General features: G+C 42.7%; 1 protein-coding gene across 1 annotated transcript in view; it reads right to left on the reverse strand.

Annotated features, from left to right (window-relative positions):
• The window catches only part of PTPRJ (protein tyrosine phosphatase receptor type J), a 125,780-nt gene that overhangs the window by 43,518 nt on the left and 63,639 nt on the right, over positions 1 to 18,623 (reverse strand). The window contains exons 2-4 of the mRNA XM_065592074.1: positions 4,693 to 4,711; positions 4,000 to 4,221; positions 817 to 1,083 (exon numbers count right to left, since the gene is read on the reverse strand). Of these exons, the coding sequence (XP_065448146.1) occupies positions 817 to 1,083; positions 4,000 to 4,221; positions 4,693 to 4,711 (508 nt within the window). The remainder of the gene's footprint in view (positions 1 to 816; positions 1,084 to 3,999; positions 4,222 to 4,692; positions 4,712 to 18,623) is intronic.

The raw sequence follows: 18,623 nt of genomic DNA on the forward strand, positions 1-18,623 counted from the left end.
GCTGATCATCTAACCCATTTTCTTTTTCACATTTATTTTTCCTGGGGTATTTTTGAAGGTGTTTTTCCCCCTCTTTAATTTTTCTGTTCTTACTGCTCTCTGCATAATCACTCAGAGCCCTGATCATTTCCCCTACTGAAGCAAATTTTTGTGTAAGGATGCAGAATTGGTCTCATAATGACATGAAAATAATCTTCCAAACATTACTAAGTCTTAATGAGACCTAATTAATCCTGGCCTATCATCAAAGCAAGGAAATGTGTTTTGTGAAACATGATATGATACCAACCTATGTTTATGAATATATCTGTAACAATTCATAAGCATTTACTTAATCCATTGTAACTATCTTACAGACATTTCATTTGCTTTGTCTTTTCCTTTGCAACATGGCTGGCTTGATTACCGGTCACGCGTACATACATTTAATAAAGCTTAAGTCATAAAACAAATAAAATGTACAACTCTGGGAAAACTTTGATTTTTCCCCACTATACAAGCAAAGGAATAATTTGTTAGTATTTATTGTTCTTCCCCTAAAATACATCTCATACTTTTCAGTCTTAATGAATCTCAACTGCAAGTTGATTCCTACATTATGTCCTTCAAGCTACTAATCAATCCAGCACTACTAAGTGCAGCAGTATTGTGTTGGCAGAAATCCCTTACCTCACAAGTTGATTAATTAAAATGTAGGGTTTTCTGTCAAAGATGTATAGAAATTTCATGAACCAGACAAAGTGATGAGGTGACAGATGTTGAAACCACAGATTATAATTTCAGAATGTTTTCTTGAAAGAGGTTTCAATGACTTACTTGTATAGATCTCTATGGTGCTGGCGTTTCCGTCAGTCCCTGCAACTTGTGCGAAGACTGTAATTGCATACAAGGTACCAGGTTTTAATCCTGTAATGGTAGCAGACTTGTTTGGAGAAGTGATGTTTTCTGGAGATGAAGTTCCATGAACTTCATAGAGTACCCTATAAGTGTACTCAGAAGCCTCAGCATCATTGTTTTCCCATGTCAAGGTTACTTCTGTTGTGCTGACATTTATAACTTCGAGGTTGAAAACTGCACTGGGTTCTATTTGGTAAAAAATACATGCATTAATAGTACAGCAAGAACATTTGCTGAAAGGAAAACAAAACAATTAGTGCTCCAATATTAAATGTATTTTTACCCTATCGATTTTTTTGTAAGCTCAACTACAGTATTTTATATCATTCACGGGGGGACGGATAGCTCAGTGGTTTGAGCATTGGCCTACTAAACCCAGGGTTATGAGTTCAATCCTTGAGGGGGCCACTTAGGGATCTGGGGCAAAATCAGTACTTGATCCTGCTAGTGAAGGCAGGGGGCTGGACTCGATGACCTTTCAAGGTCCCTTCCACTTCTAGGAGATAAGATATCTCCATTAATTTAAATTTGATCCAAACATTTGTCGCTTACAATCATGTTTTATTTTGCTTCATGACTAGTAAATACTAACATTAATTTTATGGGGCACAGCATGAAATGGCATTTTTGTCATTATGTACATGGCAAGACAAACTGTTCTGCTTGTGAACGTACCTCAATACACTTTCATGTAATGTCTTGCTAGTGACTTTGTTCTGGAAGTTCTTAATGTCATTCTAGGACTTGTCATGATTTATCATATGCTTGACCTCTCAGCATTTCCCATACTCAATCTCAGATCCTTAACATTAAGAAGTCCCTTCTTTTATAATAACTGGCATTCTTCTAGCTGTTCCGGGCTAGATTAATTGGTACATTTTGGCTGAGTGAACCACTCTGGTTATTCCAATCTGAAACTTGGTTTTGCTTCAGCAAAGCAGTACAAAGCAGCTGGAGTGTACCAGTGAATTTAGCTCTTTATCTTGGAGAGGAAATCATTAAGGCATTACCAGTTTAAGTATGGCAACCCCAAAACCTGTGTGCACTTCTGACCACGCCATTTTATTAAGATTTCATTGTGATGGTGAGATACCCTGTTTCTCGGTATCTGCCATGACCTTACAAGATATGTAGCCTTCCTATATACAAAGTGCATCTATATTGCCCTACATGTGTTATTTTCATAAATCTTAGAGTAACTTTTCCGATAAGGAGTATGGAATAATCTAGAAAAGTGCCTTATAAATGTTATATTCTGGAGCTAGATTACATAATAATATGGGCAGTTATTCAAACAGTCAAGGGGTCGCAAAGATTACAATTAGAAGATACAAAAAAAGATCATCATTCCAAAATATGACGCTAGAGTCTCTCAGTGTTGCACTGAGTTTCACAGCCATAGATCAGCCAGATTTATTAGAATGAAACTTATCAAAGGGGATTTTTTTGCTTTAAACACATCTGATGCTAACTGCAAGACTCCATTAATTCATAGCCTCCAACAGAATTTTCACAGTGCTTTCCACAACCCCTCCTTTTAGCGTCAATCAGCTAATCCAGGCCTGGCGTACGTTTAGCAGGGGACAGCCTATTATAAGCATTAAGAAGGAAAGGGCAGTTCTGAATAGGAGGATGGGGATGGGAAGTCTTGAGTAACACCATGAGAAATAGAAAAGAGCAGCAAGACACAATAATGTAGCTGGAGGCTAACATTCACTGATAGGGGGCAGCACCCTTAGAACTCATTAAGGACTTACTGATGTATTCAGGTTGAATATGCTGGGCTAGGTTTTCATTCATGTGCATGTAAATATTTATTTTATGTATTCTATTTAAGGCAGGAGGCAGTCAGGACTCTGGAGGCCTTAACAGCAACTTTCCTCATCCACAACTGGGCATTTCCTAGTTGTTGATCACTGCTTCCCCTTCACCCTTTGGCCCCCTCAGTCCCTTTTCCATCTTAGGGTTTGGTCAGCCAGGACTGAGGAGCAGCAGCACTGACCTCCACAACACTCAGATGTTGGGCTGCCTCATTTCTCCTGCCTACACCATCAGGGCTGGCTCTGGCTTTCTGGCCGCCCCAAGCAAAAAACAAAAAACAAAAAAAACCCTGCGGCGCGGCCAGAGCCAGGGTGCAGGGGAACTCCCTGCCCTGCAGATGTGCCCCGGCTAGCGGGGGGCGGGGGAGGGAGCGGGGGGAGAGAGAGAAGGGGGGCGGCCAGGGCTTCAGTGGGGCGCTGCCATGCGGCCCCTCCCACCGTGCCCCCTGACGGGAGGGCTCTACCACCACTCCGGTCGGCTGGGAGGGAAGGACGGGGGCTGCCCTGCCAGGCTTGCTGCAGGGCGCTCCCGTCCTCCACGCCGCTGCCCCCTACAGGGCGGCCGGAGTGGAACAACAAACAACAACAACAACAAAAAGCGGCCGTGCCGCCCTAGGATTGGGCAGAATGCTGCCTCCTACAAGCTGCCGCCCCAAGCACCAGCTTGCTCGGCTGGTGCCTGGAGCCGGCCCTGTACACCGTTCAGGGTGTTGAAGGCTGTTATCACCAACTTGCTGTTCTTTCTAAAAGATACTTGCAACGGTCGGAAAAGGGGTCTTGCTGACTGTACCACAATGTAAGAAGAGGGCCGTAGAACACAAGGCCATTAGCCATTGCCATCTGGATATGTGGTACAGTACCATATATATTATAGTATATAAGTAGTTGCAGGAGTGATTTGTCACAAAGTATTTCATATATAAAAGTCACAGTCCAAACACTCACAACACTAGCCCAACTCTATACATTTGTCCATGCTGCCAGCTGAAACCACGAAAAGGAAAGCAAAGGAAAGTAACCCTTCATAGGTAAAGAGTCTACAACTAGGTGACAGCACCTGCATTCATGAAATATTGTAAGGCCCCATGTTCACAAACAGTTTCCAAAGCCTACTAAGCAGGTATAGGTCTTTGACATAGCGCGGTTCACTGCTCTGCCACGAATCAACCTGGAGCCACGCTCTGCTATGCCATTTGCTTTCTTTGGTGTAGACATGACTTAAAATGGTAAGACAGCTATAAAATGAAGATACTCCCTCCTACAATCACCTCAGGTCACTTACTTGTTGTAATGTTTTTGCAGCATGATTCTGTACCATTTTGAAAGTTGATAATGTATTGTACACCAGGGGAAAGACCTCTTATTGAATTGTTCTGTGGTGAATTCTGGAACAGTGTTCCATTTGCAAAAGTTACATTGCTTATTGTAAAGTTTTCTGGTAATGCGTCTATATTGATTTCTGTTGTTGTTGCATTTACATTTATTGAGCTGCAATCTTTAAGGCCTATAGGATAAGGAAAAATTACAGAAAAATGGTTAAACAACTTCACATAATTCTGGCATTTCACTTTATGTATGTGTATTCACTTTTGTTATTGCTGATTAGATTTTCTTCAAAATATCACTTTACTGTCCCCTGCTTTTACATCAGATATTTTTTAACTTTGAGTTAATTGTACTGTAGTGTCCCATCACTGGCCATTGGAGATATTTGCTGCGAGCAGTTGCAGATCGGCTACATGCTATTGTAGGCAGTCCCATCATACCATCCTCTCCACAAACCTTTCAAGCTCAGTCTTGAAGCCAGTTTTGCCCCCATTGCTCCAGAACTTCAGTCCTCTGATAGTTAGAAACCTTTGTCTAATTTCAAGCCTAAACTCATCGATGGCCAGTTTATATCCACTTGTTCCTGTGTCCACATTGTGAAATTTGGATACTAAACAAAATCATAATAAAGTAATAGACTGGTACTTACAGGCAGCTGCAGGTTCGATCTGAAAATAAAATAAATAATAGGAGTTAGATAACTAAGTGTTGGAAGTACGAAACAGAAATTAAACATCTTAAAATTAACAGCTACAGAGAGAATATATATTCAGATCAAATCTATGTTTGCTAGTAGATAGCAAAACTTTTGATATGCAAAATGGACATCCACAATTTATGGACATACAAAATAGTAGCTAGAAAATACTTATTTAACAGAAAAAAAACAAACAAATAATTGTTCAAAGATTGCAGCTATATTGCGGGGGGGAGTTATACAGCAATCATAATATTTCAATATTTAATTACAGAAATAGGTATACACAACTAATCTTATTTTTTTATACTGTACCTAAAAAGTTATAAAAGAAACCTATAGGATCTCAGACAAAATACTAGAAAATGTGTCTTAGGGAATCATATTCCCTTGGAAGGGACAAGCCTAGAGCTAAGAAGTCTTTTCCATCTATGATTTAAAAGATTCTCCCACCCTCCTTATACTATACAATAAGCATTATTATTTGTCTCAGTGAGGAGTACTCCATGTGTTTCTGATCCAAAGCACTCTGTACTCAGTCAAATTTGAAAAAAATTTCATTGATAAACTGGAAACAGTTTTAAGAATGTTATTTTTATTTTACATGTTGACATACAATAATTGATGGGTGTGAGAACCATTCTCCAAGAACCTATTCTGCAGCCTTTCAGATAGCAATGCCAACATTTGTGCATGTGTTTAATTTTGTTAGCAGAAGGAAATCTAAGGAGGTGCTTTGCAATTTCTGATTACGCTGTTTTAGTACCTACAAACATTTAATGCAGAGGTTCCCAAGCTTTTTTTTGCTGCACTCCGCTTTGTCCCATGTATACCCCCCATCTTTCTAAGAAACTCTGTTTCTTTGGACACCTGGGGTCCAGGAGTCCATCCTGGCCAGGGTGCCCTGCTGCTCCCCAGCTTGCGAGCATCCCCTTTCCGTGATGTGCTCTGGGTGGGTGATAGACAGTTGGGCTGCACCCCTTTCCTTGTGCTGCCACCCCTGAGACTCCCCAGAATCACTCACAGGCCACAGGCTCCTTTGGCCCTGACACGATCCCCAGCATGCATGCACAAGAGCCTGTGCAGGAAGGGAGGAACGCTCACAAGGGGGCACATGCACACGAGCCTCTGGAGAGGAGAGTGAGCTGACGTGCTCCCCACCCCCTGAAGCTGCTGCACAGGGAGATGCTACGCCCCAAACTCCTCCCAGCTCTTCTAGCCTGGCAGCTGCAGCTGGAGCTGCAGCTCAGCTAGTGAGACAGTCAGGTCCTCGCATCCACCTGATAACCGTGGCACTTCCCTTCCCACCCAAGGGGAAATGCCCCAGTTTGAAAACCAATGAGTTAATGGAACTGACCCATAATTATTTTCTTCTATCACTAGGTGGCAGCAGACAATATAGATTGGAAAATGCACCTAAAAGAGAATCTAAAGCCCAACACTAGATGGAGTTCTGCAGGCACATACACATAGAAAACAAACTGAACTTTCAGATCCTCATAACCTACTGATGCAAACTGACTGTTTCCTTTGCTGCATAGTGGTAATATATTTTAACAATTACATGTAAGGATTAAACAGACAATTATTTACGTCGTGTAACTTGCCTATAGACGCATGAACAGTCCATACAAGTACACATAGATACTGAGTGTAATAAGCCTTTAAGAAAAGGAAGAAAGAAACATTGGAAAATCTAAATAGCGTCATTTATTCACCTCTTGCCCCTACTTCATTTGCATAAAAATCTCAAAATCAAACAGAGTTTTGTAATTCATTCTAGTGTGTGGCAACCCGACTTAGCCCTAGAGTTTGAGGGAATTCTCCAGGCACCGGAAGGCTTCTTCCCAAAGACCTCTGTCCCTGGCATTGGCTAGGACAGCCTCTGTCTCTGAATGGACTGAGCAGCTGGCAAGCACCTTCCCCTCTAGCATTACTACTAGATTTATAAAGGTCAGACTGGTCATCCACTCTGATGTGATTCACCCCATATTATGATAAGGAGACGCTAGGGACCTGTATGAAATCATACCTAGCCTTGCACTAATGTAAAACCTCATGTAGATGAGGTACTATGCAAATATAGAGAGATTAGTGAGTCAGGCAAACAGCACATTCATCTTCTATGGTTCAGGTTTCGTCTCACTTCTTCATGCACTTGTGCACTTGCAATCTCTTTCTCTCTAGCACCACAGCCTCTCAGCTAGCTAGTCCGGGGCGGCAGAGACCACTTGGCCTCCTGCTCTTTCCCATCAGCTTTGCTGGCCTACTAGTTTTACCTCCGAGAATAAAGGTAAAGATGTGACTTTGCTCATCATCAGATCAGAAAGGAAGTCGGTCATTCTGGACACCCATACCTGCCACAATAAAACTAGCAGAGAATGTGGATTCCCCTCTGACCTGTTCTGGTACATGTTCACCATTACATGTTCCACATAAACCTCTACCTCGATATAACGCTGTCCTCAGGAGCCAAAAAAATCTTACTGCGTTATAGGTGAAACTGCGCTATATCGAACATGCTTTGATCCACCGGAGTGCGCAGCCCCCCCCCCCCCGGCGCACTGCTTTACTGCGTTATATCTGAATTTGTGTTATATCGGGTCGCGTTATATTAGGGTAGAGGTGTACTATTCAATATGCTTGGTTTGTTCTTACATAATTCTGACTGAATATTCAGAGCACAAAAAAGTTGTCTGGTCCCTTAATCATTTGGCACACACATTTCCCACCTCTCTTCTGTGCAATGGTTTTCCTCCCTGGTTGAGACTGCTTGTTTAGTATATGGAAATTCTCTTTTAGTTCCACATGAGATTAGCATTCATACTCTCTTTCCTCCCACTCATTGGAGTACCTGCATTTCCTGACTCTGGTCAAGACACCATATTTTAATGATTACACATTTCCCCCAAAGTTCTGATCCATGTCAAATCTGAATCACAAACATATGGAGCCTGTCACAGGGCCTTCAAGCTCCCCTCCATGTTCACAGATCCCCAGGAAGGGGAGTGCCACTAACACAAGAAGCTCCCTTTCTCCTCTGCCACCAGCAGAACTCAGGCTATGTGAAACTGGAGGGGACATGGCAGAATAGCCAGATAGGCTCTTTCAGATTCTTCCCTGAAAGTTTAGCACCATTCATGATCTGCCCTTTAGTTACTTCCTTTCCCATAAAAAAAAAAAGCCTAGAGATGCCAATGATCCTGCAATACCTGTCTCTCACTCTTCCTTCTACCCCAAACATTTATCACCCAGCTAAAACATATATTTAAACATTAATCCAAAATGTGACTTGAAAACACTGCTTAAACAACAAAACAGGCAACTATCCCAAATTTTTGTTTTGTGAAGAACAAGCTGCTCCTCCTTTTTAGTCTAAAAAGTTTATTGTTTTGTGGTTCCCTTCAGTATCACATGCTTCTCCTCATCTCACAATGCCCTTCTAATTTTCCAGAAACACAGACACTAGCCTGATCTACACCTAAAACATAGGTCAACCTAGATACATCACTTGGGGTGTGACAAATTCACACTTCTGAGAGACATAGTTAAGCTGATCTATACCCCAGTGTAGATACAGCTAGGTCTATGGAAGAATACTTCTATCAACTTAGCTACCTGGTGGATTTACTACAGTCAGGGCCGGCTCTAGGCACCAACACTCCAAGCATGTGCTTGGGGTGGCACTTAACAAGGGGCGGCACTCCGGCTCCTTTTTTTTTTTCCCCCCCCTTGGGGCGCAAAAAGCCGGGAGCCGGCCCTGAGCGGAGGTGAGCTGTGGTGGTGGGGTGTGCGGGAAGGGCCGCAGGAACTAACTCGGGGGGGGGGCAGAGGAACCGCTCCCTCCCCCACCACAGCTCACCTCCGCTCCACTGCCGCCTGCTCCCCTGAGCGCGCTGCCACTCCGCTTCTCCCCCCTCCCTCGCAGTCTTGCCATGCGAATCAGCTGTTTTGCGGCAAGCCTGGGAGGGAGGGGGAGAAGCGGAGCGGTGGCGGCGCGCTCAGGGGAACAGGCAGAGTGGAGGTGAGCTGCGGTGGTGGGGGGCGCGGGGAGGGCCGCAGGAAGTAACCCTGGGGGGGGCAGAGGAACCGCTCCCCCCCCAGCTCACCTCCACTCCACTGCCGCCTGCTCCCCCGAGCCCGCCACTGCTCTGCTTCTCCCCCCTCTCTCCCAGGCTTGCCTGGGACGGGAGGAAGGGGTAGGAGGGGAAATGTGGCACGCCCAGGGGAGGAGGTGGGGTCGGGGATTTGGGGAAGGGGCGGAGTTGGGGTGGGGCCAGGGGTGCGGGACATTTTTTTTGCTTGGGGCGGCAAAAATCTTGGTGCCGGCCCTGACTACAGTAATGGAAAAAACCCTTTCATCACTGTAGTAAGTGTGTACACTAGTGCTTGTAGTGTAGACAAAGCCACATATCTCACAAACTGAACTTCCCAAAACACCACATCCTTCACACCAGAGAACACCCAAAAAACAACACAGAACTTCGGAAAGAGTCAGTCTTGCCTAACTAAGGCTATGTCTACACTACAGCTGAAGTCGACATAACTCACCATTGCTCAGTGGTATGAATAAACCACCCACCTGAGCGACATAAGTTACACTGACATAAGTGCTCATGTGCACAGCGCTATGTCGGTGGGACAGCTTCTCCCGCTGACAGAACTTCTGCTGTTTGTGGAGATGGTTTTATTTTGCCTAACGGAGAGTTCTCTCCTGTCGGCATAGAGCGTCTTCACCAGACATGCTGCAGCGGCACTACAGATGCGCTGCTGCAGCACTGTACCTGTAGACATGCCCTAAATGTCATAACTACAGGTCTTAAACTGAACTATTCCCTAGCTCCATATGGTTACTTAATGAGACTGTATTTATACAAAATAGTTGATCATTATCTCAGAGGATATTCATGCTGAACATCTGATTCTCCTCATATTTACGTCTGATACATTAGAAGCCTCTGCATTTCCCCTTTCCTTTTCAATTGTATTTAATTTATATATTCATATACGGAGCTTCTTTTTAACAAAACAATTGGATTGTGGGGGGAAAAAACAACAACAAAAGGAAATAAGCTTTTAGAAACCAAAGGTGGAAAATGCAGTAAAATGAGAGACACTGATCATTTTAGCTGAACAAAAACAGGGGGATGCATAACCAAACTTTTCATTGTAGTTTCAATGGCCACATCTTTTCATGTGGCAGGTAGCAATTCTCCGAGCTTGATCAAAGTGGCTGAACTCTGAAGTGGGGTTGTCACTGTCAAGCACACACTGTTCGAAGCAGAGTTGCTCTAGCTGAATTTGGCCCACACTGTCCGATACCCCTTGTAGCATGGCTGTACTGGGAACGGAGCCTCGCAATCTTCTTTGGGGTCTTCCTGAAATGATGAAAGAAAAGACTGCAGAGGGAAAGAGACAACAGGAGGAGATATGAAGAAAAGGCAGGAATGATGCTGATGGAAGAGAGTTCTCTGAGAAGGGGAAAAATAGGTATGAAAAGCTGAGCAAGAGTTGTGGCTATTTGCCACGTGGTGATACTAAGCCCCTGTGCAAAATGATTAGGCAACATGTACAACGACTCAGTGGGAGGCACTTTTTTTTTTTTTTTTTTTTTTTAACTCCAGGTTCCCGGAGAGGGGGAAAAAACCCTGCCAGCAGGACAACACCTGCTTTACGCACTCAAGTTTCCAAAACAAAACCAAAACAAAGTGGTTTTGTTCATGTAAATACAGGAGTAGGAAGCCATTTGACTGCACATTAAGGGTAATAAAAAAATAAAAATAAAAAAATCCTGACCTGACTTCTGAGAAGCAGCTTTATTCTTGTGTTGCTTGCTTTGCTTTGTGGGCTCAGCAATCAGCTATGTCTACTCTATGCACTTTACAGTGGCACAGCTGTACCACTACAACTGCTGTGCTGTAAAGTGTCCTGTGCAGCCACTCTATGCCCACGGGAGAGCTCTCCCACTGCCATAATTAAACCACCCCCAACGAGTGGCGGTAGCTATGGCAGCGGGAGAGCGTCTTCTACTAACATAGCACTGTCCACACCAGCACTTCTGTTGGTAAAACTTACGTCAGTCAGGAGGGTGTTTTTTTCACACCCCGACCAACAAAAGTGCTAGTGTAGACATAGCCTAAGCAACTCAGAGGTAAAACCAGGAAATCCATCACACCCACATCGAAGATGAAGACTTTTCACACATGCATATGTTCATACTTTCTGCCATGCTGTCCTTCAAGCTTGGGAGGCACTCCCTGTAAATATCTGCAAGTCTTCTACCCCATTATCCTCCTTTGAACTCTCTTTTTCCGTCATGCCTACAAATAACTTGACAACAGTTAGGCCACTGGTGTGCCAAGACCACTGCCTATCATGTTGATCTGTATTGTCTCATTCTTTCCTTGTACTCCCCCATCTGTCTGTCTGTATCCATCTGATGTCTCTTGTCTTATGCTTGGATTGTAGACTCCTGGGTGTAGGGACGGTTTATTTGTTGTGTGCTTATACAGTGCCTAACACAATAGGGTCCGAGTCCATGACTAGGGCTCCTAAAGGCTATAATAAATAATAATAAGGCTACTCTCCCCCCACACACACACACATTCCCTCAAACTGTGAGCTAGCTAGAAACTTAATTGATGGAAAGAGCACTCTCTTCACACCCAACTCCTTCCCACACCCGATCACCAAAGAATAATATTTCAAGTGTAGAAAAAGTTTTTCTGTAAGAGTGTTAAAATAAAGTTTTTGGAAAAAGTCACAATCAAATAATTAGGATATTACAACAGTGGGTTTTCATTTATGTTTGGTAATAAAGAAAGGTGTATTGTCTAGAATGTTTGCATCTACAGGTCAACATATGCACAACCCCTATGGGCAAATGGCTTGTGGTTTTCCTGGAATTGGTAACAATGCACAGCATGCAACTCTTAGAGCGGGAAAATTCAGACACAGAAATATGAAAGAATAACCAAACTTCTTCAAAGAAACCAAAATGCTATTTCACCCCCACTATGTTTGTGACAGGCAGAGCTGAGGGAACATGCATCCATTCTACTCAAGGGCAACATCTGAGATTAATTCAGTGGATGAAGGATTAAACCCAGAGTAGGGAGGGAGGAGTCAGCGAATACTGATTTGAATTTGAAAGTCATTTGCTAGTTTTCAGAAGAACTAAGAATCCATGGCTCCCACTGACTTCAGTGGTAGTTGTGGATGCTCTGCCCTTCTGAAAATCAGGGCCTTGTGTTTGTGGGGGAGGGGAGTTAATATAACAAGTTATCCAAATGCCACAAAATAATGTTTAGTTATATAATACAGTTCTACTGAAGATAAGAGTTAATTCCAGTTTTCTGATCTCCACTAGGCCTTTTATGAGTTATTCTGCTGAACCTATTTCAGCTGATAACCAGTGATACACTTAATCAAATGTATTTATGCTAAATACACTAACTCCACAAAACAACAAACTTTAACTCATTTCAATGTGGAACTCAAAATACACTTAAAGCAAACGCCAACGTCAAAACTTCCCCTCCGATATCTTTGCAAGCATGCAGGGTCAACCCTTTAACAGACCACAGTGACTTCCTCATTTAGTGAGTGTTGATGGGTTTATCTCTAGGGAAACTGGCTCTAATTTTAGAAACAGCATGCTAAGTTGCTTTCTGTGAAAGCTTTAGTTTTTTCCCCTCTTTTAACCCTGAATAAAGTAGTTTCACTAAAGACAACAAAGAAAAAACAAAATAGGAGAAAAAAATCCAATCAGTTGGTGTTCATTATTAGACAATCGACTGAAACCATTCAAGCCTCACACACTATTAGTATTGCAACTTCACAGAAAGAAGCTATGAAAAAAGTAAAGGCAATCTATATTCATACACTAACACTTGTGGCCTTTGCTTGCGCAGGGCATTTTTAGATATTAAGCATTTATTTTCATTTTGTGTGTATTTAGATTTGACCTCTGACATTTGTAAAATTCTCTTATCCCCTAAGACATGCCCTGCCCGCAGCCCCAATCACGGATCAAACATCACCAATTTTTGGTATTTCCATGGGTTTTTGTGACAAAAATGATGGATTTCTAATTTGTGTTGCAACCATGTTTTTGTCCCCTAGCTGAAAAGGATATGTAAGACATGCCTGTCTCTTAGCCTTGGAGGTAGGCCCCAAAGAAAATTGTAACCAAATGTATTGAGGAGCGGCTCTGTCTCCTCCCTTCCTCATCCTCCCCGCCTTTTCCCACCATCCCCCTTTTAGGGAAGTGTTTTTCCACTCTCGGTCTCTCCAGGAATCCAGTGACTTCAAGAAGAGTGACCGTAGTGTGACCCGCCTCCTTATCAACATTATCAAGGTTTGTAAAATGGGTGCAGTATGCAAAACAATGGCAGAATTATCTTTCTGGATAAAAGGGCTTAATTTGATAACCTTAAAACTATAAATCAGTCCAAAGATGAACCTTTTATTCACCCAGCCTCCACCCCACCCAAAACTTTGGTGGATTTGATCGAATGAAAGCTGTATTCCATATAACCTAATGTAGTTTTGGTTTCAAAAGAAGAAAGAATCTGAAAATCAAAATCTGGCCTCTTTGAACAATCTGTATTTTTTTTTTGCGGGGGGGGGGGAGGTTACTTTAACGACAGAGTTATTTATCACATTGCCATGGACTTGAAATAGTGGAAGTACCTTCAGTTACTGTATAACTTCATATTTGAAATGCTGTGTAGTAAACCTTGAAATACTGGATAGTAAATCAGGAAATAACCCACACTGAAATTTCAGTGGGGGCATAGGAAAAATTCCTTCCAACTTATACTAGCATCCATATTCATCTCCCATAGGGTGACCAGATGTCCCAATTTTATAGGGACAGTTCTGATTTTTGGGTCTTTTTCTTATATAGGCTCCTATTACTCCCCACCCTCTGTCCCAATTTTTCACACTTGCTGTCTGGTCACCCTAATCTCCCATTACACTAAATACAGAGAAATGATGAAACTTTGCCGTGTGGTCTAGATTTCAATACACATCCCAGAAGGGGGCTGATCTGGAATTTTACTTCAGCCAAAAGAATAACACTTGAGACAGTCTAGTAGTCCCCCCACCACAAATACCCACACACATAGCTGGCCTTTGAGAACTGCAAATGGAGCTCCAAATTTTGTTTTTTTAATTAAAAAAATACAAATCCAGAAAGGACTGTGGAATCTCCAATATACCTACCACTGAACCTTTGGAGGACCAGGTGACTGATCTAGCAGTTAGCGTTCAGAATATCTCTTTCTGTAGAACAGATCTAACATAAAAAAAAGTAGCTAAAATTATGTGAAGAGCTCTCATAGGAAGAGGGGGGGGGGGGAAATCGCCCATTACATCTGTTTCCCTCACCCATGCTCTCCTCCTCCTCAGTCCCAGAAAGGCTCTTTGGAGGCAGAAGGCCACTCCCCCACAGAGCGATTTGGCACCAGGTAATGCTTTATTTGGTTATGTCTGTATAATGCATGTTAACATATTAACATGATTCTTCCAGAGAGATTTAGAAGAGAGACTTGGCTGACAATACGCTAAACCACTAAAAAGAAATGCTTCACAGCTAACAACCAGCATTTTCCTGAGAATTAAGAGAAATTTGAATGCTATCCACAACAGTACCAGCTAGTGCCTGAATAGTGTTACATGCTCCTGGTCCTACTGGAGTAGCAGGAGCAGGATCTATTCTTGCTCGCTGACTCATTGCCTCTGGGGTTGTGACACGTCATGAACCCTAGCATTAAGTTGCAACTGAAACCCCAAACAGAAATATACCCTTCACAGAGTTTCCCCATTCCCTACCTCCTACACAGACCTGAGGAAAGCCACTTTTTAACAGCTGCCAAATTATTAGTTATTGTTTAAAAGCCTTTCCCCAATCCAACATTACTTAAGTTGTTTCCTAAAAAACATGTTTATTTACATATCAGTGGCATGTGACCTTGAAGAACCAGTCAACTAGCCAATGGTGTCACTTCCTAGTGTCCTGGAGTTTTCTAAAGCAACAAGCCTGTTATTGTCCCTCCAGATGAATAAAAACCACCACTCTGTAGACAGTTTAAAAAGAAACAGTGCTAAATTAATCTTGCAGAAAGACTATATACTTTTTCATATATCAAAGTCATCCTGATTCTCCATAGATTTTTACATAAGATCTCTTTTCAATGACAGTCCAGTTGAGTTTGTGTCTTGCAACAGTTTGCAAAAGAGAATAGTTTCCTTGTTTGACAGTGACAAGTAATATTCAAAAGAGCTACTTACTAAGGGCCAACCTTGCCTTATTTTCACCAAGCAGACACACCATCAGTGGGACAACTGGTGTGACTAAATTGACCAATACCAGGCTTTAAAGCGGTACTTGATAATCTTGTCTTTTATTTATGATTTTGTCAGATACATGAATTACGTCATTACATGGAAAACTAAAGTTTGCAGAGCCAACTGCCAAAATAAACAAACAATGCACATTCCTGCCAGGGCCGGCTCCAGGTTTTCTGCCGCCCCAAGCGGCGGAAAAAAAAAAAAATAGCCGATCGCGCCACTCCATTCTTCGGCAGCAGTTCGGCGGCGGGTCCTTCACTCCCTCTCTTCCTCTTTGGCGGCACTTCGGTGGCAGCTCAAAGAGGAAGAGAGGGACTGAGGGACCTGCCGCCGAATTCCCGCCGAAGAGCCGGACGTGCCTCCCCACTAACGGACGGAGTGCCGCCCCTTTGTATTGGCTGCCCCAGGCACCTGCTTCCTTCGCTGGTGCCTGGAGCCGGCCCTGATTCCTGCACAGACACCCAGAGTTAGCCCAGGCAGGCACACCCTCCATTACCTGTAAGGGAGAATATACAATGAAAAAATAAATAGAATCCCATAGCAATGGCACGTTTGTAATGGTGTAAAGATCAACAGAAAGAAGCCAGTATTTGCCATACAGCCAACAAATGAAATACACAAAGGGGTCTGTAGCAGTCTGATTGTCCAGATCTGTTTTTAAAAACATAGTACAGAAATAAGGAGCCTTCTTGGAAATTTCCCATCATAGGCTTGTTTCACAATGGACTGTTGTAGCACAGCAACAATAGCGGTGACATCTCTAACCACAAGTCGTTTATAGTTTTGGAGTCACACCCCTTACAAATGAATATAGATTCCTAACTTAGGAAAATATAAAACAATAACATTAAAAGAAAAAAAAACCCTCCAACGTATTAAAAAACCCATCTTTCTAGTTGTGAAGCAGTGAGATAAAATGTAAAATAAGAACAAAATTAGATTGTCTGTAGTTTGGTAGTACTCCAACTCAATGTCAGTGTTGTCTTCAGGACTAGGGAATACCTTCCACTGACAGCCTTCAGATTGCTCAGGCGTAATGCTAGACACAACACTGACTCCCTGGCATGACACCCCCTTGCTTTAACAAGTTGAAACGGTGGTACATAAAAGCCTGTGTATTCTGTCCATATTGCTATAGGTGTCAAACTCCGGGTGCTAGTTGGTCAGGCTTGATGGATGGAGAGGTGGTTGAAGCCAGATAGGGTCGGGGCTGGGCTGAGGGCAGCGCAGACACCAGGGTCCAGGGACAGGCCATGGGTCAGAAGTGGTTGGAGTCAGTCCAAGGGTCTGGAGGCAGGTGCAGGGCTGGAGCAGGGTTAGGGTAGGGCACAGACAAGGCTAAGCAGGCTGGAACAAGGCTTGGGCAAGGCTAGGGGCATGAACAGGCACCAGTTCAAGAGCAGGCTGGAAGCCTAGGGAGTCTGTAATACCGCAAAGCAGCGGGGGGGCTCCTGGACAAGTAGTGTTGTTCCAACGCTTGCAGCTCTGGCAGGGTCGGTGAAATACCTGCAGCTGGGGGTCATCTGACATGGGCCTTTCTCAGAGATAGGTGGCTGCAGCATGCCTGAGGGCTGAGTCACTGCAGGCTCTGTTGGAGGAGTGAATCATGGCAGATGAGTGTGTAGTCCTGGTCTGGCTGCAGGTTTATTTCACAATTGGTCCCTTTTTATTTTATTTTTTCCTCTTTGACCTCAGTAGGCACCACACAAAACTTCCCAGTTTAATACCATTTGCAAATTTCAGTGCTTCTCACCCACCTCATGAAACTGGACCTAGCAATGACCTCTGAGCCCAATCATAAAAACTTCCCCTTAACTTGAGGCGTTGCCATCTTCTACCATTTGTTAATGATCCTTCAGCCAACTCTCGATACAATTTTGTATGTTTTTGAAGTATATAAAATACTTCGCTAAAATCCAAATAAGCCATATGTCCTTATTCCTTCAATGCATTAATTTTGCAAGTCTATCAACAATAACAACAAACAAAAAAAAGCAATTGTGTTTTCCTGGCAAGATCAGTTCTTGATAAACTCAGGGTTATATTATCCTGTAAATATTTAACAAGTTTTCCTCCTAATATTTTCCATTTAATTTTTTCCCCTGTTTAAAGGCTAGTGTTCAAATGCAAAATATTATCTGTTTATTACATGGGACATTTTGTACAAAACCTACTCAGTTCCAGTCTTGATTCTCTAGTCCTGGATAAGAAGAAAGTTTGACCTATTCCCTGCATTTAACATCTAGACAACCTTCCAGCTGACAAAAAATACAGGCAGTCCCTTCAGTGTGGAGACTTTCCTGCTATGTACTTATGTTTCTGTGATGCAGACCACAGGCCACTAGAGGCCACAATAAAACCACCAAATCTACATTTGTATGACTAAAAGTTATCATGCCCAGGCTGCCAGACAAGTTAATGCATTATGAAAGCACATGTCTTAGAATTACTCTGCTAGAACGCACTGGATGCAAGCAGATGCATACCTTGATTTAGCCATACATCACAGAAACATAAAAATGTAGGGCTGGAAGGGACCTCAAGAGTCCAGCCCCCTGTGCTGGAAACAGGACCAAGTAAACCTAGAACATCCCCTGACATGTGTTTAACACAGTCTTAAAAACCTATAATGATGGGGATTCCACAACCTTCTTTGGAAGCCTATTCCAGAGATTAACTACCCTTATGGTTAGAAAAAGTTTTTCCTAATAGCTAACCTAAAACTCCCTTACTGAAGATTAAGCCTCATAACTTCTTGTCCTACTTATTTATTTTATTTTATTTACCTTCAGCAGACATGGAGAACAATTGATTACAATCCTCTTTACAGCAGCCCTTAATATATTTGAGGATTGTTATCAGGTCCCCCTATAATCTTCTTTTCTCAAGACTAAACAGAAGGTCCTTTATTAAAGCATTCCTCATAAAAGGTTTAGAAAACATAACCAATCATTTTTGTTGCCCTCTTCTGGACTCCAATTTCTCTATATTTTTCCTAAAGTGTGGCTCCCAGAATTGGATACCATACTCCTCCTGAGGCCTCACCAGTACCAAGTAGATCAGACAGTTACCTCCCACGTCTTACATACAACTCTCCTGTTAATACACACCAGAATATTAGCCTTTTCTGCACCTGCATCATATTGTTGATTCATATTCAATTTGTGATCCACTATACTCCCAGATCTTTTTTTCAGCAGTACTACCATCTAGCTAGATAGTCCCCATTTTGTAGTTGTGCATTTAATTTTTCCTTCTTAAGTTTTCCTTCCTAAGTGAAGTACTTTGTAATTATCTTTATTGAATTTCATCTTGTTGATTTCAGACCAATCTTCCAATTTGTCAGGGTCTATTTGAATTCCAACCCTGTCCATCAATGTGCTTGCAATCCCTTCCAGCTTGGTGGGTCATCCACAAATTTAAAAGCGTACTCTCCAAGTCATTAATGAAAATATTGAATAGCATCAGACTCAGGACTGACCCCAGCAGGACCCCACTAAATACCCTCCCAGTTTAACAATGAA

Source organism: Chrysemys picta, chromosome 4 (assembly GCF_011386835.1).
Source record: "Chrysemys picta bellii isolate R12L10 chromosome 4, ASM1138683v2, whole genome shotgun sequence".
NCBI classification, from domain to species: Eukaryota; Metazoa; Chordata; order Testudines; family Emydidae; genus Chrysemys; species Chrysemys picta.